The following is a 23,375-nucleotide window of genomic DNA, read 5'->3' as shown; positions in this document are numbered from 1 at the left end:
TGAGCTGGAGCCTTGCTGACGATGGACTTAAATTCACACCCAAAAAAAAATTGCGTCTTCACTGAAGCTAACTTGCATGTTTTTGGAATGTGGGAAGAAGCTGCAGTATCCGGAGAAAACCCAAACAAGCACGGGTGGAACATTCAAACTCCACACAGAAAGCAGCTGGGATTTGAACCCACACCTCAGAACTCTGAGGCGGATGCGCTTACCACTATGTGCCGCCTGAAGTCAATACACAATTTTGTGGAAAAATGAATGAACATCACGGCCTCTGCTTACCAATCTCGATAAACAACTTTATTAACATTACATATTGAGTCATATTGACTACATCTTAAAATGCTTTGACACAGTCTAGCTCGTAATTGGCCTCAATTAGTCAAGTGGGTAACAGCGAATAAAAGAGAGAGACACATTTGCCGGCTGCATTACATTTTCACCACATAATTTCATACGTACTTTCAGGTGGCAGGAGAGTGCGCTTTCCACGAGTAAACAAACCCTTCTGTCATTTCACCAAGGGAGAGCGATTGGAAAAAAATGAAGGAAATGGCCTTTTAGCCTTTTCTCTAGCATTGCAGTTTGAATGTGTGATGTGCCAATCAAAAAGGAGATGTTATGTGAGGTAAATTGTTCCCAAAGGGGATGGGAGGCTGCCCCTAATTTATGTTTTAACAGATAGGTTGATTAAAAACTAGACGTGTTGGAAATTCTGCCATAGTTAACCATTAACAATTTCTTCTTTTCTGTTGCAGATGTGCTCTTTTGTTACTGAACTGTGTAGTGTGCTGTGGAGCTGATGTTAGATCGCTTGCATGCTAGCCATTATGTTTTGACAAATTACTTAAAATAAATAAAATAACCCAGACAAACATTTTACCTGTGAGAGAATGGCTTCCACACACCCGATGATGGTTTGGTTCCCAGTTTGTCTCTTTACAAGTGACTACCCCAGCACCAGGCAGTTTTGCAATTTACAACAAAACATTTGCCATTGTTTTCAGTTCAGGTCAGCGGTAGTCAATCACTTTTCTGCCACCTGGAAGTACCTATTGTTTTATGAAAAGGTCTGTTAACTGTTCAACGGTCACTTGCAGACATGTTTAAATGCTTCGTTTTTCACAAGTATTTTCCCATTTTGAGCAGTGTGATGTTCTTTTTCACGGATTGTAAATTAGTGGAAGCCCTCTTTCTGTACCCTACAGTTCATAGTTTCTTGTGTTTTGATTCGCAGGCGAAGGATTCGCCAATTTCAAGTCTGTCCGAACCGACGACGGCTTCACGGACTTTAAAACCGCCGACAGCGTCTCTCCACTAGAGCCCTCGGAGCAGACCAAGATCTTCCAGCCCTTTCCATCTGCTTTCCCCAACTCTCCGTCTCTACAACAACAGCCACCCCCGGCCGTTTCTATTACTCAAACCAAAAATCCTCTCAACATGGCAGACCTGGATCTTTTCTCCCCTCTCGCTCCATCTGTCCTGCCCGCCGCCGACACGCAAACTGGCGCCTTGCCCCCCTTTCTGGTGCTCCCGTCAGGTGGAGCCAAGCCTAGTGGCTCTGTGGAATTTGCCCCGTTTCGCTCTTCGTCCTCGGACGCCGCCCAAGCTCCGGTGGCGGTGCCACAGGACGACTTTGCCGACTTCATGGCGTTCGGGAGCTCAGGCGGGGAGGCCAAAAGCGAGAGTGGCGCAGCGGTTCACAGCGAGACCTCCTCTCAGCAGATCTCGGACAAGTATGACGTGTTCAAGCAGCTGTCTTTGGAGGGCGGCGGCCTGGCCTACGACGACGCCAAGGACAGCGGCGACGATTTCGCCGACTTCCATTCGTCCAAATTCTGCACGGCGCTCGGCGCCTCGGAAAAGACCCTGGTTGACAAGCTGGCCTCCTTCAAGCAGGGCAAGGAGGACTGCGCCTCGGTCAAGTCCCTGGACCTCCCGTCCATCGGGGGCAGCAGCGCCGGGAAGGACGACTCTGAGGACGCGCTGTCGGTGCAGCTGGACATGAAGCTCACTGACGTGGGCGGGGACTTGAAGCACGTGATGTCGGACAGCTCGCTGGATCTGACGGGGCTCTCGTCCCAGCAGCCGCCTGCTACAGGTGAGGAACTAGTGCGCTTGCTCTGGTGAGGAGGGCCCGTCCCGCTTATACACGAACACACAGTATGTTCAAACACTCACAGTACAACAACATATCAGATTGGATGTTCAGCTGTTCATCCTCCATTACAATTTTGTCTTCATCTCATTTATTTATTTATTTATGCATCTATTTATGAATTCATTGACATATTATTTAAATTATTTTGGTTCCTACTTCCAATGCTTTCCACATTGTCCTCCCTTGTCATGATAACATGCAGATCGTTCCACCGAATTGGTGCCATTTGCTCGTTGTAACACTCTCAAAATAAATATATAGTTTTTTTTAAATTATTCTAAATCTAATAATACACCTATTTAACTACACAAAATGCGTGCTGAACCACTTCAGGCAACTTTTATTTTTTCTATATCAATATTTTGTCTAAGCTGAATTATATCAATTGAGTAACAAGAATGAAAGTAACCGGTGTGAGTTTTTAACATAAAATCAGAAAATACATGAAAAAAAGCCACGGCATTCATGTTAAAAGCATGTTGACACGAAGCACATTAATGATTCAACAAATTTGTCAATTATTCTTTTTACAGAAAAATAAATGCGTGAACTTACTTGTGGCTCTCCGTGGCCTGCAAAACATCTGAATGATGCAACTTTCTGTAGATCATGTGACTTGTGGAATATTCCATGTAATGTTTTAGAGTAACTGTACTGAGTGAAAACCCAGGGACACAAATAAAATGTGAATTTAAACTAGATCATTTTAAAAATTATTTTTAAAGAAAATAAACCTAAAGTATAGTTGGGGGAAAGGGGAGTAACACAAATGTGTGTAAAAGTGGTAATTCTCTGAAGGATTAAAATGATTATATTTGCTGGTAAAGTCTTAATTTTAAGAAGCAGGGAGAGGCAACAATTGCTATTTTTCCAGTGTTCAAGGTAGTTTGTATTAATATTTTAAGTTGTACTTACTAAATATGAAATAAAATGAATGTGCAGGACGCTTTGCTTAATAAGAAAAGTTAATTTTATTGTGCACTTAGATTGTGTTTCCTTGGGACGCAAATGACACTGGTTCGGTGGAGTGGCCCATGAAGTTTTCAGTAATGCTGGGGTTATTTATTTTTTCTTTACAATACAGTGTAGAGGGACCGAGCCCTGCTGCCCACTTGAAAAGGTTTGTAATTACCTGTAAATGCCACAAGATGGACACAGAGGATGTTTTTTTTTGTGTTAGACAAGGCTATGACCCTTAACTTCAATGTCCTTGCCACCAATAGGCCATGAGATGGCGCCAAAGTAATATTTTTATATTTGACATGGCTGTGGCGTGAGCACCAAAATGGCAAATAGGAGAGTTTTTCAGTGACTTAACAGTGGAAAGGTTAAAAAAAATAAATAAAAAAAAAACTGCAGATTTGTGCATTCATGAAATGCTCGAATACTGAAACGAGAATGTTGGGGTTCAGTGTAATAATATTGTTTGGCCTTATTGGTCTTTTGGTTTTGGTAAGGCTACATCAACTAGGTGACTTGATTGATACAGGACTTGACGATAACCTGTGACTGAAAATTGCGGGGTCGACCTCATTCCCCCTTATTTAGTGTCTATTCCATTTATAGCACACTGTGAGAAGAAATCGTAATACCACCTTTAACAAGTAGTGTCAGAATCAGCTTGCCCCCCCATGTTGTTTCTGGGAGAATTATTCTGAACAGCAATGCAGAAATAGGTGGAAAAATGCCACCTCGGGGTCAACCTCCCCCATTTTGTGCCATTTATAGCAAACAGTGATATAAAAAAGTGGTAGTGTAAAAAAGGTGCTTACGTTTTTGCCAGGTGACCCAGATGCATGGAAATTCTGATTTGAAAAGATTTGTGTCATCGGTGATCTGGCATGACTACTTCTTGTGACTGGCTCCAAGTCAGCCGTGAGATCATTCAGAAGCTCCAAAATTGCATTGCCGAATAGACCGTATGTCGCAATAACTTCGGTTTCTGGCATTTCCAAAATGTTTACACAAGCGTATTCTCTCATTTTGCCTGTGTCTCAGAGATGCTGCATTTATTCAGCTTTTCAGGTGCAGTATTTAAAGACGCTAAATCAGGCATTGTAATTCGTCTCAGGTTTGATCAATCGCGTTGCACGTGCTAAATTAATCATGTTGCATTTCCTCCTCCCAGAACGTGCAAGATGCGCCCGGTTAGTAGATTCGCGTCCACGTCATTTTCCATGAGCAATCAGTTTTGCGCCCGTTTTAGCATTCGCTGACCTTTACTTAGTAAATCAGGACCTTCTTGTCTGAGCCGTTTATACCTCTGAAGGTGGAGAATTCCTTGGTCAATTTTGCGCTTCCGTGTTGCATCTCCATAGGAAACCCCATTCAGTCATTCATTTAGGACAATCATCAGTCATTTTTCATTTGCTAACAAAGCGTTAATACACAGCATGATTTATTCCAGTTCTGCATCGTCATTGCCTCCTAAATGAAGACATTTAGGACACACAGAAACAGTAACACAACATGGAAGCATTCCAACCAAACTCTTGTCCTTGTGTAATGGCTCCTTTCAAGTCTGTTTTCATCTAATATTGTTTTTGGAGAGCCACAGACCATCTCGTGTTGTTCAGCTCAGTTTAACGCGCCGCCGGTGTCTAAACATGCACGTACTCGACGTCATTTTAAAGAGACAGTATTCCTTTTGTCAAGTGGCTTTCCAGTACAGTGCACAGAAGGAAACTGTTATTTATTTGTTTATTTTTTGGCCCTTGAATTGTCACGTCCGCTTCGACAGTATCATGCCCTGTTCGTGCTGCCTTTTTGAATTTGTGAAATTGACAAGTACGCAGGTGGTCTGCCAGATGCCATTTGATGTGTTAGGGAGAAAAATGTACTGGAATTTAGAATTATATTTTTATGACAGAGAGAGAGACTCTCTTCAGTTGTTGTGCTATCCGGTAGATTCAAAGAAATGTCATTTGCATTCAAACTGTCACTATAGCAAGAGGAAAAGGGATACTGTCTCTTTAAATATTCTTTTTGGATGTAATTAAAGTCCCTTTTCGGGGGGATGTCAGGAATGTTCGGTTGCTTTATAACCCATAGAGTGCTTGATCACTTGACATAATTGTAAGCATAGTCAGGGGTGTCAAACTCATTTTTGTCTCGGGCCACATTGTAGTTATGATTTTCCCTCAGAGGGTGGTTAGAACAGTGAAACCATATAACCACCAAATCATATTATTACCTTTACACAACAAATTGAGGGATAGCTAGTTTTGAAATCAGAAGACAAGGATAAGAGTTTGTTGAAGTATTGTTTAGGTTACTGTAGAAGAAGGGTTTGGTAACAGAAAAATGCAATATCTCAACATTATTGTTTATTATTATGACAATTTGGGTACAGATTTGAGCAAAAATCACAGAAGCTGACGAGCATGATTTGCTTTCGCCGGCCAGATAAAATGATGTGGCGGGCCGCATCTGGCCCCCGGGGCCTTGAGTTTGACACCTATGGCATAGATCATGACCAATTTTTCACCTCTACCCTGCAATTTTTCTTAATGTATTTTGAGCCCTCAAAGGGTTTATGCAGTGTTTCCTCTCTTTTTCCAAAACAAAAAAGCTGGGATCTGAATGGCTTTTGTCACCACCACCTCTGAATGAATGAATCAATGAATGACTGATTTGAGTCTGTAAATGTGCCTTCTCACTCTGGTCTGTGTGCGTTTCTGTCTCTCGCTTTTAGCCTCGGGTTTTCTTTTTGTTTCACCTGTTTTTCTTTTCTGCCCTTTTGCTCCTGACTCTGCATGCCCTTGTATAACGCCACAAATCTGACGTCTAGTTTTACAGGTGTTAGTTGGCCGAAACCTCTTCTTGTAACGATAGACCTCTACTTCTACTCTGTGACCTTTTCTGGCTCTTTTCTCTGATATTGTGGTAATAAATATTCCTATTGGTATAGCTCAAAATTGGGTGCCGTCTTATTTTTCTTCTTCTTTCCTTCCTTTTAGATGCTTCACATGCTACACCACTAGATCCTTGTCAATTTCACAAATTGCTTTTTGGGCTGCATTGCCCACAGGAAAAAAGCTTGGGTGGCATTTAAGGATGCTGCTGTTTTATGCGTGTGTGTTTTATCATTAGTTTATTATAGAGTAGACCTTTTTCGCCTTTTACGTTTTTATATCATCCGTTATTTTTTTGTCATTCTTCAATAACTAATGATTAATGAATATTATTTGTAATGTGTCAAATTACGTGTTGCATTAGAATGAATGAATGAATCAATAAGACAATGATAAAACCAGTGTTTGAAATGCAAACTAGAAACCCTAACTTTGCTTTTAAACTTTAACCCTACGTTGTAACACCGACGCAGGTTTGGAACCTTAATTTGAAACCCTAACAGTTCCTTGAAGCCCAAAACTCGGCTTCATATCCTAATTTGAAACCTTACCCCGGGCTAGGATGAAATTTAAAGATGTAGACAATCTTGGATTTAAACCCTAATTTGAAACCTTAACTCTGGCCTGAAAACCGAATTTGGAACCCTGAACCTAGCTTTAAATCTTAGCCTTTGTTGGAAAGCCTAATTTAAAACCCTAACCCTTGGTTGTAATCCAAATTTCAAATCCTGAACGCTAACCTTGTAGGTGGGGGTTCAATTCGCACTAAGGGACCTAACGTGTGCCAGGAAATTCTCCCCCAAATCATACAACATGACCACCACAGCCACCAGGCTGTACTGTTGACACAAGATGGACTGAGTCATGCTTTCTTTTTGTTTATGCCAAATTCTTGCCTGACCATTTGAGTCATGGTGCTTATATAAAGTGAACCGCAGTCCATCGCGGGGGTTCCAGGCTCATCCGTGACAAGAGGAAATCTGCAATGTAGAGAGACCATATAAAGTTGTTGTTTTGTTTTTTTTCCTAATGATTTTACCCATCCCGCATGCTTTTAACACATTTAAAGTTATGAAAACACACTTTGTTAACACATTGTAAACCTATTTGAACACCAGAAACTACTAGAACTACCTTCTGGGTTCTGTTAGAAAGCAAAATATAGAACTTATTTATTTTTACTTCCCCTCTTGACAAGATTAAAATGAAATCTGAGTTGTACAAGTTAAATAATGTAGAAGTGTCCAAATTGTTTGGTCTCATTCTTTTATACATCACAAAAACGGTACAGTGTGTGCGCTAAAGGTGAACCATGATGTAGCAGGGAGGATGTCTGTCAGAGCGAGGTAAGTCTTGAAAGTGAAGACAAGCCGCCATTTGATCGGACAGGGATCTCTCTCATTGGTCTTCAGTTTGTCACGGAAGCATCTTTGCTATTCCCAGGAAGCACTGGCATGTCTGTGTTGTCATTGCAGAGGGAGACGACATGAAATTTGACCCGTTTGGGACCTCGGCACTCAGCAGCCTGGCCGATTACGATTGGTCGGAGCGAGCGGAGTGCGTCACCGGCGAGCTCCATAAGCCGCAGGGCCACGAGGGTGCCGCCGCTCCGCCTTTAATGCCCGCTGAAAATGCCCAGCTGAATTCGCCCGCCAAGTTCGCCTCGTCCTTCCGTACCGAGGGTGACAAGTTTGAAGCCTTTGCCGACTTTGCCGGTCGGGAACAGCGGGACGGCGAAGCCGAAGACGACTTCGGGGACTTCGCCGGCACCGATTCAGAGAAGGCCGATTCCCCCGCCGAGGCCGGCCCTGAGGCCACCCCGGGCGAGACCTCGGACGACTTTGGCGCCTTCCAGGGAGACAAGCCGAAGTTTGGCAAGTCTGACTTCCTGAAGGCTAGCGCTCAGCCCAATGTCAAATCCAGCGAGGAGATGATCAAGAACGAGCTGGCCACATTTGACTTGTCTGTTCAAGGTGAGATTGTCTTTTTCCAGTCATGATACCTCCATTTCATAAACCTAAACTTGTATCCCAAAAATATCTGGTAAATTACTGTGAGAAGTTGAGATGGGGAATTTGGGAAATACAGTGGAACCCCGGTTTTCGTATGCCCTAGTTTTTCTATGATTTGGTTTTTGACGATTCTTTTCATTTTTTAATATCGATGCACGATTCCTACGAGAAAAATTGCTTTGGATTTCATTCAGTTCAGTTGTAGTCAGACTTTCTGTAGGTTCCACTGCAAATTCAAGAGCCAACCTTCCTTTTTGTAAATTCCTGTTTTATTCCCGTAAATTCCCCATTTATACCCCTTGATAGTTTTAGACTTTAAAAATTCCCGGACTTTTGGATTCCTAGTCCCAACTAGCCCACACTCACGGTATATTGTTGTAAAACTAGGACTAAAGCATGACCTGCTGGTCACTACTCTTTACAAAATGGCTGCCACCTGTTGCCGACAAAAGTTTTTTTTCAGCACTGCTCCGTCCGTCTGCTGATTTGCCATGCGGAAGTACACTGTTATGAAAAGATCAATATAACAGAGCAGAAGCATGGAGCCTCTGTACCCTCCCTGCGTCCGCCCGTCCCCACCTGCTCGCGCCCATCGGGGTGGAATAAAGCTGTCAGGCATAAGATGGCGGCGTTGAGATGATGGATCAGCAAAGGCCAGCGCATCGATGAACCGCATCATTTCTTCAATAAGGATGGTGTTGATGGTGCGCTGTGAATAATTTAGTCATGGTTCCCGCTGTGTGATCCGAGCTCATTTGCCAATGATTGATCTCCCTCAGTTGCAGTTCTTCTTCTGCGTAACGGGATCGCCATAGGCAGGCTGGGGAGGGGGACGCGTGTCTCCACAGGGGGCGGCGCTGATGGTACTGGTGCTGGTTAGGATTACCTGGAGCAAGGCAACTGCTACTCACGTGCCTCACCTGGAGCAGCCTGCGTTCTTGTGTGGTGGCCTGCCAGTATTTGAGTGCCAAGGAATTATTCATGCATGACTATTTATGCATCCGTCTGGTGTGCAATTTATTCTTTGTCCCAAATTGTTTAGGCGGAATGAAGCACCGAATAGCCGCATGATGATGCCATTAATCTGTTCCAGCCCACCCAAAATGTTAATTTTTTTTGGAGGGGGGGGGGGGGGGGGGGGGGGGGGGGCTCTTCCTTTTTTCATAGGAAAATGGCACTATACAAGATTAATATAATATGCGGTGTACTCCCGCTATTTGCGAGCGATTAGGACTGGGCCGGACAGCGAATAGCGAAAATTTTCAGATAATTATGTATAGCATGGGGGGGGGGGGGAATATATTTTTTAAAGCCAAGTCAAAGGTACTGTATATGTTTAAAATGTAATTACGGTTTCTCCCCGTTTTATCTTCAGGCTCCCACAAGCGCAGTCACAGCCTGGGAGAGAAGGAGATCGGCCTCTCGCCGCAGTCGCTGCTTCCGGAGCAGCCGTTCCGAGACCGATCCAGCACCCTGAGCGAGAAGCCCACCTTGCCCGTCATCCGGGACAAGTACAAGGACCTCACTGGGGAGGTGGAGGTGAGGCTGAAAGCCCTCCATCACAACCTCTGAATATCACGTTTTAAAAAAAAAACCCGCCAAGCTTTCACATCCAACTCTCTGTTTATGATGTCGCAGGAGAGCGAGCGCTATGCGTACGAGTGGCAGAGGTGTTTGGAAAGTGCTCTTGAGGTTTGTACTTGACCCCTGCGCCATCCGCACGGACTTTGGCCTGTCTTAATGAAGCTCCTCTCCTCATGTCAACATAGTTAATTGGCAACAACACGGTGCCAAAGCGCTATTTTTCTATTCGACATGATGCACATTTTAACATTAACACTGCTTAAATATAGGAAAGTAAAACTACTTAAATAATAATTCAATTAAAATACACTGCACGCTCCCAGATAAATGTTTTTAAAAGAAACAGTTCTAAAAGATTCAATGCAAATGTCGTGCACTTATAAGTTAAATACAACTGAACTGCATTTAACAAATCTATCGGATTAAAAACAAATTTAAACCACTGTAGCGTTCGTTATGCACAGTTTAAACTGAATTTGATTCAGTCATTCTTCCACATACCACTAGAGGGAGCCTGCGTACCACTATCACCGCTTTTATGCCGTATATGTTGTCGGACAGACACCCTGTGGGTACGCTGGTGCCGCAGTACAATTGCATTTTCCAACCTTGGCGTAATAAACCTTTTTACACGGCAACAGCTTTCATACTGCTATATTCAATAAATCAAATAAAAGTTATGTGGCCCATCTTCCCACATCAAGGTCATCACCAAGGCCAACAATACGCTGAACGGCATCAGCAGCTCCTCCGTGTGCACGGAGGTCATCCTTTCTGCTCAGGGCATGGAGTATCTGCTGGGTGAGCGCGCACACGCACGCTTTCACACGCAAACGTGTATGCTAATATTGGCGTGTTTGCGTCAGGTGTGGTCGAAGTGTACCGCGTGACCAGGCGCGTGGAGCTGGGCGTCAAGGCAACGGCGGTGTGCTCGGAGAAGCTGCAGCAGTTGCTGAAGGACATCAGCCGCGTGTGGAACAACCTCACCAGCTTCATGTCGCTGGCCAAGCTGGTGGTGAGACGCGCCCACGTAACATTGCTCCGGCCGTTGGGATTCCAGCGACCGTTTGGATGACTTGACTTGAGTAGGGCTGCCGCTAACCATTATTTTTTTGAATTGATTAAGCTGGGAGTTATTTTAGTTAAGTGAGGTCAAAAATGAGGACTTGACTTAAGACATGATGACTTGATTGTTGATTTTATGTTTGGTTTAGAGATCAAATTTAGAATTACCTGTGCATCAAAGTAAACTACAATTAAAAAACTGCATATATTTCTGTACAGTAGTTCAATTTAAAAACTCCTAGGTTCACTAACACAGAGTCAAGTTTTTAAATTTTATTTAATTTTGATGATTTTTAGCACGTCTGCCTCACAGTTGTGAGGACCCGGGTTCAAATTGCGGCCTGGCCTGTGTGGCGTTTGCATGTTCTCCCCGTGCCTGCGTGGGTTTTCTCCGGGTATTCCGGTTTGTTCCCACATGCCCTAAACATGCACGGTGGGTGAATTGAAGACTCTAAAAGGTGCGAATGGTTGTCTCTTTGTATGTGCCCCGCGATTGGCTGGCGACCAGTTCAGGGCGTACGCCGCCTGTTGCCCAAAGATAGCTGGGATAGGCTCCAGCACGCCCGCGACCCGCGTGAGGAGAAGCGGTATGGAAAGCGGATGGACTTGGAGCTAACGAAAACCCACATGTAACCATCTCCAAGAAATTTGACTTGTTACATAACAGTAACAAAGATTTGAATATGGAAATGAGGTTAGAATTAGCCTTCTGAAAAGAAATGTTCTCGTGTTGAATGAATCTGTAGAATTTAAGAGTTTCCCTACTGGAATCGCAAAGAACAGTCCTACCGTATTCTAATTTATTGCTGTGCACCTGTACAGACCTTTGTACCGCCTTATCCCACCTGCTTTTCTGGTTGGCAATAGCTGCAGTGGCGCCACTCGTAAACAAAGCCTTCCTTGTTATTTGAGCAAGGCAGAGCAACTGGAAACTTGCGCATGTGTGACGCTGTACGATTGACACACGCCTACGCGTTGCGCACTCGCCCACACGCGCCCCGTCGACGATCGCACGTCTTCCCAATGAAAAGGCGACCGGTAACATAATTGAATGTTTAGTGAATGCGCTGTGCTCCCGCTCCATTAGCTCCGGATTGATCGGCGATCGATTGGGATGCGGTGTTGCCGCCTCCTGTGTGCAGAACAGCAGGGATGACGGGAAAGGCTTCGATTTATTGAAGCGGTTGTGTGTAAACGCAACACACGACGAGATGGACTATGCTCATCCGTGCGGACCGGCAACAGGAACGAAATTGCTTTATCCTAATGGGTGTTTTCAGGCACGGCTGCACGCGACTCATTCGCTGGCAGCCATTTTAGAACATTTTGACTGATCTTTCAAGACCCACACAATATTATGTGACAATATAAGCACCCAACCTACCACCAGAAAGTTTTTCTAGCTTTGTCTGGTCTTTAGTAATCTGCAGTAGCACATGGATTGGTTTCACCAAAGATGTCGCTTTCTGAACAAAAAAGGCAGAGGAAACAAGCTCTTGCACGACTTTTATGTCCGTGGCTTTTTTTTTTTTTTTAGCCTGGCACTCACCATGAACGGCGTCATTGTTTCTCATGATCGCAATTCAACTCTTTCTTTTACTCCCGAAAGCGACACATTGGACCATGCGGTTTCAGACTCCTTTTTCATTCTCTCAGCTATACAGTCAAATCCAGAAGCTTCCGTACCTGATGCAAAGACATACGCTTTTTCTTTTTTTTTGCTCAGTGTCTGACACGAAACCAGATGTAAGCTTTTCCTGTTTGATGTTGAGCTTCTAGTTTGGACTCTTTATAATGGTGTGGATTCATCCTTTTTTTTTTTTGCTTTTTGACGACGACGACGAGCCGCGTTTGTGAAACCATGTTTTGTCGTGTCCTGTGCAGCCTGATGAAAGCTCCCTGGATTTCACCTCCTGCGTTCTGCGGCACGGCATCAAGAACGCCAAGGAGTTGGCGTGCGGGGTGTGCCTGCTCAACGTCGACTCTCGCAGCAAGGTTGGTACGCACACGCACGCGCACACAAGTGTGACTTTTCTCTGACTGTGAAACCATTTTGCAGATGAAAGAAGGAGGCACGCTCGGACGGCTTTTGAAACGAGTATGAGAAATGTCATTGTGCTCTTTCCTTCGGGGTGCGGTGTTGGGCTGTTCCTCTTTTATGGATGAGCTTGGTGGGCGGGGCTAAAGTGCCACTTCTTCTTTTCAGTTGTTCTCTATTAGGTGGCTGACTTTATTGTAGATCAAAACTCACATTTTCAGCCCCCGGAGCCAGTTTCACATAGCAATATGTAATTTGGTAGACATGAGTAGACCCACAAAAAAAGTCTTGTTTGGTGTTCTCATGAAGCCGTGCCCCAAAACACACAGGAACTTTACATTAAACATCGACCTAATAAGAATTGAGCTCATGATTTTTATTTTTTTTAAATCCAGCTCCTAAACCCAGTGTAATGTAGCAACATGAACTTTGGCGGCACGTCTATCATGAGTAGACACACGAAGAAGCCATGCCAGAAAAGACACAGGAAGTCAGCCATTTTGGATTAAAGCAGCCATTTCCAGGTGTCTTTTAAAGTTTTAAAAATTCAGTACCCAAAACCAGTTTGACAGGAAATTTGGGAGGCACGTTGATCATGTATAGACTCGCAAAAAAGAAACCATTCCAGAAGTTAAGTCAGCCGTGTTGGTTTAGGGGCATTTGGGTCTTTTTACGGGGTCCTCGATTTGATTTGATTTGATTCTAGTGGGTGACGTTTCTATTCAAATCTTCAACCGAAGTATTTTTCTGCTGCAGTGTGTAAATGTCAGGTAGCGTCGTCACTGCAGCAGTCTGCCAAATCTAAAGCTCTTGACTGAGCGCCTTAGTAACTGTTGCTACGTTAGCTATTGAGCAATCAGCGGCTTGGCGCGGCGCTCTTTGCGCCCAATCAATGCGGGTCATTGTTGTCTGCTCACTCGCAATACTGGAGGACAGACTCTTGGAAGGTGAGGAAAGGAGGGAGCGAGAGCGCACTTGCCACTTTGGCTTCTCTGTGTGCATTCTTGAAGGCCTCAGCAGACTTTCTTGTCGTTCTCACATCGTGTTCATCAGCGGGGGCTCGATGTTGCTGTGTTCTTTCTGTCTTTGCCTATTGGACAAAATGTTTCTGATTTGGGGCGTCGGGGGGGGGGGGGGGGGGGGGGGGGGGGGGGGGGGGGGGGGGGGGGAATTTCAGGATGTGACCGCCAAGCCTGCTGTGAATAGTGGAGGGTTTGTCATTCCGTACAAATACCACAAGATGGCGGAAAAGCACTTAAAATGGAGAGGCTCATAAAGCATCAACACCTTGTCGCTAGCATGTGCACACAATTAGGAAGCCGTGACACACAAACTACTGTGTTCAGTTCAGCATGGGCCGGATACGGGTTTCAGGGTATAACGCGGGTTTAAAGTTATGGATTCAAAACGGCCCAAATTGAATCAGCGGTTTCTTTTTCTTTTTTTCTTGGAGTCGTCAGTGCAGGCCGTGCCCCCCTCCCGCTCTTGTTGCAAGCAGCCACTGAGCCCAAAGACTTTTCTTCTGCGGGGTTCTCAGGTACTTGTGGACTCGAATACTCCCCCCCCCAATCTTGGTGGACGTAGTTGAAGCAAAATGTGCTTACGAAGAGTGGTTGCTATAGATGGCAGTACTTTTCGATACATCACGTTTACGAGCGCGCCACCCATCAATCGCTCTTGTACCAATTCAACGTGTCGTCACTATATTTCTCCCAACTCGGACTTCAAATGAACGTTTGTGACCAGCTGTGAGGTTTTAACGTTTTTGTTATTCTCTACCAAGGATCTGAACGGCAAAATATATATATATATATATATGCGTTTGAGCCGTGAGCGCAGGTTTTGTAAAACTCTGCCGCAAAATCGGACATTTAAAAACAAATCCCAGAGGGACCGATTTGTTGATGAGAAGGATGGGTGACGGCGCGCTAGCCTATTAGCATCCCGTCCTGTAAATGTGGCGTGATTATTTGATCGAGCGGAACGGGAGCGTCCTCGGGCTCACCTCGGCGCCTCGTCGGCGCTCAAATACAAATACAAAAAAAAAAAAAAAAAAGCAATCTTTGATCACGAGCCACATGCTGCTTCACCGAGTGCTTGCGCTGGGTCGCCGTCTTGAGGAGCCGAGAATCTCGCTGCTTCCGTCTTCTTCTTCTTCTTCTGTTTGTTCCGCGCGTTGACCGAGCGTCTTGTGATTTCAGGCGTTGACGCCAGAAAGTGTTCGGAGGTCCACGGTAAATATTGACTTGATTTTGCTCATCAACACCTTCAACGGCAACATTTGCACAACACATTTGAGACTTTTTAACCCCAATTTGAAACCCTAACCTTTGCTCCAAAGCCTAATTTCAAACCCTAACCCTTCTTTGAAAACCTAACTCGAGGGCTTTGAACCTTGCTTGAGAATCCTTAATCCAAATCCTTAAGACCCGAACTTCAAACCCTAACCCTAGTTTTAAACCCTAATTTGATCATCCTTGCCCTGGTTTGAAACCTGACATTTAAACCACAAATTTTGTTTGAGACCCTAACCCAGTATTTGTTTGAAGCCCTAACACTTATTTCAAACTTAATGTACACTTGAAAATCCTAAATTGAAACCCTACCTTACTTTAAACCATCATTTGAAACACTAACCCTGTTTAGAATCCTAATTTCAAACCATAATCCTCTCTTAAAACCCTAATTTGAAACCCTAACCCTGGTTTAAAGCCCTGTTTTGAAAGTCTAACCCTCGTTTGCAACCCTAATTTGGAACCTTAACCTTGTTTTGAAATCCTACTTTGAAACTCTAAACATGTTTGGAAACCTACTTTGAAACCCTGACCCTATTTTAAAACTGTACTTTAAAACCCTACTTCGTCTTGAAATCCTAATTAGAAACCATAACCCTGCCTTAAAACCCTACTTAGAAACCATCCATCCGTTTTCTACCGCTTATGCGAGGTCGGGTCGGAGGGGACAGTCGCTTTAGCAGGGACGCCCAGACTTCCCTCTCCCCAGCCACTTCGTCCAGCTCTTCCGGGAGGTCCCGAGGCGTTCCCAGGCCAGCCGAAAGACGTGCACCGAACACCTCACCGGGAAGGCATCCGAATCAGATGCCCCAGCCACCTCATCTGGCTCCTCTCGGGTGACCGAGCTTCTCGCCCGATCTCCAAGGGAGAGCCCGGACACCCTGCGGAGGAAACTCATTTCGGCCGCTCGTATCCGGGATCCCGTTCTTTGGCTCGTGACCGTAGGCGAGGGTAGGAACGGAGATCGACCGGTAAATCGAGAGCTTCCCCTTTGGGCTTAGCTCCTTCTTCTCCACGACGGACCGATACGAAGCCCGCATCACTGCAGACGTCGCACCGATCCGCCTGTCCATCTCCCGTTCCGTTCTTCCTTCACTCGTGAACCCCAAGGTACTCGAACTCCTCCACTCGGAGCAGGATCTCATCCCCGACCCGGAGAGGGCACGCCGCCCTTTTCCGACTGAGGGCCACGGTCTCGGATTCGGAGGTGCCGATTCTCATCCCAGCCGCTTCAGACTCGGCTGAGAGTTGGAGATCACGGCTTGATGAAGCCGACAGAACCACATCATCTGCAAAAAGCAGAGATGCAATAATGAGCCCACCAAACCGGACCCCCTCTACGCCTCGGCTGCGTTTAGAAATTCTGTCCATAAAAGTTATGGGAACAAAGTGCAGCCTTGGCGGAGTCCAACCCTCACCGGAAACGAGTCCGACTTACTGCCTGCAATGTGGATGAAAGTCTGACACCGGTTGTACAGGGTGTCAGCCGTATCGGGGGGTTCGGTACACCGTACTCCCAAAGCACACCCCACACGACTCCCCGAGGGACACGGTCAACACGTAGACTCCCACGCACCCTCGAGGACCCTGCCGAGGGTGTAGCGCTGGTCCCTTACCAGGGAGGCTGAGGAGTGTGATTCCCCCTGTAGTTGGAACAGACCCTCCGGTCCCCCTTTCTTAAAAAGGGGGACCACCACCCCAGTCTGGCAATCCAGAGGCACTGTCCCCGATGTTGCAGAGGCGTGTCAACCAGGACAGTCCTCCAACATCCAGAGCCTTTAGGAACTCTGTGCGAGTCTCATCCACCCTCGGGGCCTTGCCACCGAGGAGCTTTTGAACCACCTCGGTGACCTCGACCCCAGAGATAGGAGAGAGCCCGCCTCAAGAGAACCCAGACTCTGCTTCCTCATGGGAAGGCGTGTCAGTGGAGTTGAGGAGGTCTTCAAAGTATTCTTCCCACCGACTCACAACATCCCGAGTCGAGGTCAGCGGTGCCCCATCCCCACTATACAGTGTTGATGGTGCACTGCTTCCCCCACATAAGACGCCGGATGGTGGACCAGAATTTCCTCGAAGCCGTCCGGAAGTCTTTCTCCATGGCCTCAAAAACTCGGGCACTCCTCCCGCTTCAGCCAGCGACCACCAAAGCTGCATTCCGCTTGGCCAGCCGGTACCCGTCAGGTCGCTCAGGAGTCCCACAGGCCAAAAGGCCCGATAGGACTCCTCCTTCAGCTTGACGGCATCGCTCACCGTTGGTGTGCGCCAACGGATTCGGGGATTGCCGCCACGACAGGCGCCGACCACCTTACGGCCGCCTCAGCAATGGAGGCGCGGAACACGGTCCGCTCGGACTCGATGTCCCCCGCCTCCCCCGGAACGTGAGCAAAGTTCTGTTGGAGGTGGGAGTTGAAACCAAGACACGCGGCCGCAAGTCCGATGATCGAACTGCGACTTCGGGTGTCCTGGTGCCAAGTGCGCGTGTGGACACCCTTATGCTCGAACATGGTGTTCGTTATGGACAAGCCGTGATGAGCACACAAGTCCAATAACAGAACACCTCTCGGGTTCTGATCGGGGGGGCCTTCCTCCCAATCACGCCCTTCCAGGTATCACTGTCTACTTTGAAACCCTAATTTGGAACCTTAACTCTGTTTTGAAACCCTAACCCAGTTTTCAAACCCTACTTTGAAACACTGACCCTGGTTTAAAGCCCTAATTTGAAACCTTAACCCTGTTTTGAAACTTTTATTTGAAACCTTAAGCCTGGTTTGAAACTCTACTGATACCTTTGTTTGATACCCTATTTTTGAAACCTGGAAGAAATTTTGTTGTTGTTTTTTAAAACATTTTGACTTAGTTTTGTGACACCATGAAGTCATCATGTAGGTTTGTCTAACGATAAACTGATGGATTTGCCATTGGACATGGTGAAGCAGCATGTGGCTCATTATCCAAGGTTACTGTTGTTTAGACAATTGTCTGTTTTTCTATCACAAGGCGACGAAATGTTTTGTGTAATTTTGACAACAGCTTCCGTGTTAGTCAGATGCCCTTGTACCGCATCGGGCTGGGTGATTAATCGACATAAATGAACCCGATAATCAAACCGATTAATAAATATTTGGGTCAGGCAGATTTTTTTATTTTTCATTCTTTCTCCATATTTGGCCAGGCCATATTTGTGCTTCGTTTGAGGAAAGAAATCAGCAAAAAAAAAAGGAAAGGAAAACCTAATTTGAATATAATTTACCTTTGTATTGAAAATGGATTCAAATTGAAATGTTGTTTTGAAGGTCATGTGGCTCAGCCCAACGTGTCCTGCATTCCATGCATGGGGAATGCGATATCTAATGCAATTTCTCCTGCAACTAATTCTGTCTTGTCTCTTCGCCCGTTCAGGCGTTCAACTCGGAGACGGACAACTTCAAGCTGGCGTACGGCGGGCACCAGTATCACGCCAGCTGCGCCAACTTCTGGATCAACTGCGTGGAACCCAAACCGCCTGGACTCATCCTGCCGGACCTGCTCTGAACTCGCAACTTTTGCATTTTTTATTTATTCCTTCATTCATTTGGTCACAAAATGGATGCCGACTTGAATGTTTTAAATGTCACTTTCAATATTCTTAAATCTTCTTGGCTGGAAGACACCTTTATTTTTTAGTTTTGAACGTGCCCCTGTGTATTTAACTGTTGTACATTTTAACTAATCAGAGGCTGGGATTTATTTAGGCCATCCAAAGGGAAACATTTAATTTAATCGTTTTTTGTGTTGTTAATGTGTGACGTGAATGTGATGCAAATAAACAAATGCAGCAGTTTCCATTTCTTGAGATCTTTCAGCCTTGAGACTTGGTCTGTTCCAAATGAGACAATTGTACATTTGTGATCCCCAGGCAGCTCCCATGTTTAGCGACACAGCTGCGGTGTTAATCTGAAGACGTCGTGCGTTGCATTCCCTTCCTCGATGCGACCTCGGTCAAGCACGCAAAAGCATTCGGTGAATATAAACAGCAGTCATGTTGCATCGAAGTCTTTATTTTTTTTTTTTTTCAAATTCAAACACAAACATCGGCACAAGCTCTTCATTTGTTGTCAGATTTCAGACTAAACTACAGCTAAAATCCTAATTAATCATCAGTTATTTTCGTGCTTGTAGTTTGGCTCACAAAAAGCCAAACGTGAATCAACATTTGTTATTAGATATCCACTTTGAACGCCACAGCACTGAAATAGCACGACAAGAACATGTGACAGAACTGTCAGTCCTGTGCTACACAGGAACTTCCTCTGAAACTTAGTATTGACATCTTTTTTCCTCCCAGATTGTTTCCTTTAAAAAAGTAGATTTTTTAAAAATATTTTTACTTCTGACTAAATCCAATCATGTTTCCACAAAGGCTTTACTGTTCACACCAGTTGGGATTGAACATTTAAAAAGGGGCTGGAAAAATGGTGCATGTGTGGAGTTTTGAAAATATAAAGGTTGGACACGACACAGGAATTCAAGAGAAGACAATGAAAACGTTGGTTTTCTTTCAATGTCGTCAGGATTATTTTACTTATTGTTGGTACCAAAATAAAAGGATGCCAAGAAATTGGTCCAATATAACAGAAGTGTGTAAATGTAAATAAAGTGTGACACTGCCATGCTTGGTGGAAACAATACACTTGAATATAAGTCTTTGTAGTATGTAGTATTATTGTGTCATTTGTGTACAGTGAACCCCCAATATTGGCAGGGGGCTGAGAATTGAGCCCTGCAATGAACAATTGACACCCCGTTGCATATATTAATACTTTTAACTGTAAATTGACCATTGTACAGTGCTATCTAAAATAGTACCATACATTCTGTAATGTGTATTTTACAATAGCGATATTATTCCTTTTTCAAAAATACGAGGGTGGGTTTTGGTGGGCTGGAGTAGATTAACGACATTTTAACTCATTTCAATGGTGAAAGTTGATATGATATGCTACAGTGATACCACAACTTACAAGTTTTACTAAACAACTCGTTAGATGAATATTTGGTGGCGTTTTATGGAGGGCTGGAGCGGATTCAAGGCATATCCCATTCATTTTAGAGGGGAAACATGACTTGAGTAACAAACGGGGTCACGCAGTGAAATCAACTTGCAAGTCAAGGCAAGTTGCGAGCTTGGTCATGACGAGCACAGCCCACACCAGGAAATAGACCGCACCCGTGTCCTGGTCCCCTCCCTCCCACCACAGTCCCACGAGAGGGAGGTTTCGGGGTTTTCACAGTCCCCAGTAGGGAGCCAGACTGCGGCGGTCCCTCTGGTAGATGTCTGGGATGACCCCGTAGGGCGTCTGCACCATCTTGACCGAGTTCCTTCCGAAGAGCTTGCGTTCATACTCGATGAGCTGGCGCCAGAATCCGCCGTTGGGCCGGATGACGGGGCGGCGGGCCTTGACCCAGGCGTGGGCGTCGGCCAGCGACACGCGGTGGTACTTCATGAGGTAGGCCAGGCACAGCGAGGCGGAGCGGCTGACGCCCGCCGCGCAGTGCACCAGGACGGCTCCGCGCTTGCGGCCCACGGTGTGGATCTTGTCGGCCACGCCGTCGAAGTAGAGCGAGATGGGCGAGTGCGGCGCGTCGGCCAGCGGCACCTTCACGTACTCCACGTGCGGCCAGTTGAAGTTGGGCAGCTCCAGCGTGGCGTTGACCACGCACGTGATGCCCTTGGCCAGGAGCAGGCCGCGGTCGGATGCTACATTGCCGCGGCTAAGGAACAGGCCCGGCGTGATCTGGGCCATGCCGCCCTCGGGAAGCAGCCGGGGCACCGACGACGACGGCAGGGGCGCCGTGGAGGAGCTACGATGATGATGATGGTGGCGGTTGTGGGGGAAGAAGCCTTGGCTGCGAGAACCCATGGAAGAAGATGACAAGATGTTTAACACACGAATCCTTCAGGGGCACCAAGTCATAGTTTCAGGAAGACTCCTGCAAGAAACAAAAGAGAGAAATTAAGAGACCACAGCAAAATAAGCCCTTTCTCTGATTTTGCTATTTACAGAAAGAGTGGTGCCGTTTGGTTAGCCCGTCCGTTTATGGCGTTTTGCATTGTGTGTTAGCGTTAAGATAACCGACTTTTGTAAGTGTCGTGTTTCCCCGTCTGAAAGGTCTCAATGTGTTGAATTTAACAGGGTCATGTGTAAATGGATCGATATTTGGAACGGAGTTCCTCAGGGCTCCATTTTCGATCGACTACTATTCTCTCTATATACTGTATGTTTAATCTCGGTTATAGTGTGTTGAATGCAGATGATGCTGTGCTAGTACCGCTATCTCAGAAGCCGTTGCTAACTTTAAGGGTGTTTTTGACATTTTCCATGACCGGTGACGACCGGTGAAATACACAATGGAAGAAATGGAAAATGGTAACGGTAAGAAACATGAAAAACACAAAACGAAAAATGTTCAAAATAACTAAGATATTAGTTATTTTTTTGATAGTTTTTTGGGTTGTTCGAGGGGGGGGGGGGGGGGTGGGGGGGTTCTCTTGATTTTTGTTTCCCCCCAGCGCTCGTTGATGTCAAAGGGCACCAGTCACTAACAGTGGGCAGCTTTTCAAAAGCTGTTTTCTTCTATACGCGCTCGCTACAGTAAGAACACACCGAGACAGACCATTGCAGACGTTGCCGTGGCAACCTGCGGAGCAATATATACACACAGTATTTATACACACGCTGGCTCCTCTGTAATCGTGCGCTCTTCACTGTCGATCAATCACATTGAGATGAAAAATCTTTCCGTGTCATCACATCCGTCAAGAAGCGCGTGCGTGTCAAGATTCCACCGGTCGCGCAAACTGGGAAACTTGAGCCAGGCGGCAACCAGCTGGAAAAACAGAGCACGTGTTGCAGCAGTTATGTTGGGAACACTTGGGCTTGACTGACACGAGAGTCTGCGTACGTAGATTAGACTAAAACGGACCTCGGAGGAGCGTGGAGCGTGGACCTCCCCCAAGGTTCAATTGTTTTCGCTGCCCGGTGCGCTCATTCATTCGGCTCCATCATGGGGCTCATGGTTGTACGACTCAAACGGGATTTCGAGCTTTACGATTTAAGCCTGAGTTAGGTTACATTTGAATCATTATAAAACACACAAGGTGTATTTTTCTATTTTTCTCATGAAAAATTTTTTTTTTCTTTCATAAAAACAGATCTCAATTTTGTGCATATACTACTGCCACTATATATAATAAAATGATCCAAATTTAATGGATTTTTTTAGTTGTATTTTTATACACAAAGGCCTACAGTCAAGTTTCTCATAAAATCTTTGGTAATCTTTCTTTTAAAAAGTAGTAAATTGTACAGGCAAAACTACTTCTTAAAAATGTACTTTACTGCACCTGTACAATAACAGAAAATATTTTTAAAACATTTAGTTTTGCAAAATTATTTCTTTTAAACACTTTCTTCTAAGTCCAAGTAATGCATAAAGCTAGGGAATATTAATGTATGCTACAAACAGAAAAAAAAGCAAATAAGCTTAAAATCCAACTTATTGCATCATCATCATCATCTTCCATGCAACGCAAGAGTAAAACCCACGGTGCTGCAAAATAGATCAGTTTCTTTGATTTTTTTTTTTAAGCTATATTGTTGAAGAAAACATTTTTTTTTGTTTTATTCTATAAACTACAGACAACTCCCAAATTCCAAATATGAATCGTCATTTAAAACACTTATTTGGGGGAAAAAAATCAATACGCAAAAAGTTCCAGTGCTTTTTTTTTTTTGTTGCCCCCCCCCCCCCCCGCCCCCATCTGAATACAAATGAATGTGTGTGTATATGCTGGTTGCCATTCATTGCTTAGCAAGTATTCCCAATTCTAAACAGCTCGCGTGTTCATCAACAAAAAAAGTCTCCACTCACCACTCTGAACGAAGATGGCGGTGACGCCGTTTTAGTCGCATCGGCGCTCGGCTCCCAGCGTCCAAATCACGCCGCGGGTCCGGTGCAAAGGCGTGGGAAGGAGCCGGGGGGGGGGGGGGGGGGGGGCGGTGGGAGGTGCACCACACACGCCAACATGACGACAAAGTCCACGCAACGACACGCACGGGCGCCGTCCGTCTTCTTGCTCCGCTCCTCCCCTTTCACGACGTGGGAAACAACGGCGACACGCAAAGGCCACGAGCGGTACTGCCATTTGTTTTAAAAAAAATTTTTATTTCTTTTTTAACTACTTGACATCAATAAATTTGATGGTAGAAAAGTCTATTTCATTACTTATACATTTAGATAGATACATTAAACAGCTGGGAAAATACTTTTCAGAAGGCGTCATTCCTGCCTAATTTCTACATGAGAAAACATTTCCATTGTTTCTTG

At 45.3% G+C, this 23,375-nt stretch overlaps 2 protein-coding genes across 11 annotated transcripts in view; one reads left to right on the top strand and one right to left on the bottom strand.

The window, feature by feature from the left end:
* synrg (synergin, gamma) overlaps positions 1–18,830 on the top strand; it is a 32,383-nt gene extending 13,553 nt beyond the window's left edge. For 5 of the 8 annotated variants that reach the window (XM_061680990.1, XM_061680989.1, XM_061680988.1 and 2 more), the window contains 10 exons: positions 1,238–2,101; positions 7,491–7,988; positions 9,403–9,566; positions 9,666–9,719; positions 10,316–10,412; positions 10,478–10,626; positions 12,561–12,671; positions 12,736–12,774; positions 14,916–14,948; positions 18,408–18,830. In XM_061680990.1, the coding sequence (XP_061536974.1) occupies positions 1,238–2,101; positions 7,491–7,988; positions 9,403–9,566; positions 9,666–9,719; positions 10,316–10,412; positions 10,478–10,626; positions 12,561–12,671; positions 12,736–12,774; positions 14,916–14,948; positions 18,408–18,539 (2,141 nt within the window). In that variant the 3' untranslated portion in view covers positions 18,540–18,830. The remainder of the gene's footprint in view (positions 1–1,237; positions 2,102–7,490; positions 7,989–9,402; positions 9,567–9,665; positions 9,720–10,315; positions 10,413–10,477; positions 10,627–12,560; positions 12,672–12,735; positions 12,775–14,915; positions 14,949–18,407) is intronic. The other 3 variants (XM_061680986.1, XM_061680985.1, XM_061680987.1) reach the window with 2 other exon arrangements.
* Positions 18,831–19,038: 208 nt separating this feature from the next.
* dusp14 (dual specificity phosphatase 14) lies at positions 19,039–23,005 on the bottom strand. Of its 3 annotated transcripts, none has more exons than XM_061681576.1 (2): positions 22,920–23,005; positions 19,039–20,978 (listed from the first exon to the last, which is right to left on the bottom strand). In XM_061681576.1, the coding sequence occupies exon 2, from the start codon at positions 20,906–20,908 to the stop codon at positions 20,273–20,275; it is 636 nt and encodes a 211-aa protein (XP_061537560.1). In that variant the 5' UTR covers positions 20,909–20,978; positions 22,920–23,005; the 3' UTR covers positions 19,039–20,272. The 3 variants fall into 3 exon arrangements, with proteins under 3 accessions (XP_061537560.1, XP_061537558.1, XP_061537559.1); XM_061681574.1 differs by lacking the exon at positions 22,920–23,005 and adding an exon at positions 21,724–21,814; XM_061681575.1 differs by lacking the exon at positions 22,920–23,005 and adding an exon at positions 21,709–21,796.
* Positions 23,006–23,375: the final 370 nt, after the last annotated feature.

Source organism: Phycodurus eques, chromosome 7 (assembly GCF_024500275.1).
Source record: "Phycodurus eques isolate BA_2022a chromosome 7, UOR_Pequ_1.1, whole genome shotgun sequence".
NCBI lineage: Eukaryota > Metazoa > Chordata > Actinopteri > Syngnathiformes > Syngnathidae > Phycodurus > Phycodurus eques.
Note: the sequence above shows the minus strand (reverse complement) of the source record. Positions and strands in the feature narration are given on the sequence as shown.

Bases quoted from the DNA above. Each gene is read 5' to 3' on its own strand.
- dusp14 (XM_061681576.1), bottom strand. From the start codon at position 20,908: ATGGGTTCTCGCAGCCAAGGCTTCTTCCCCCACAACCGCCACCATCAT.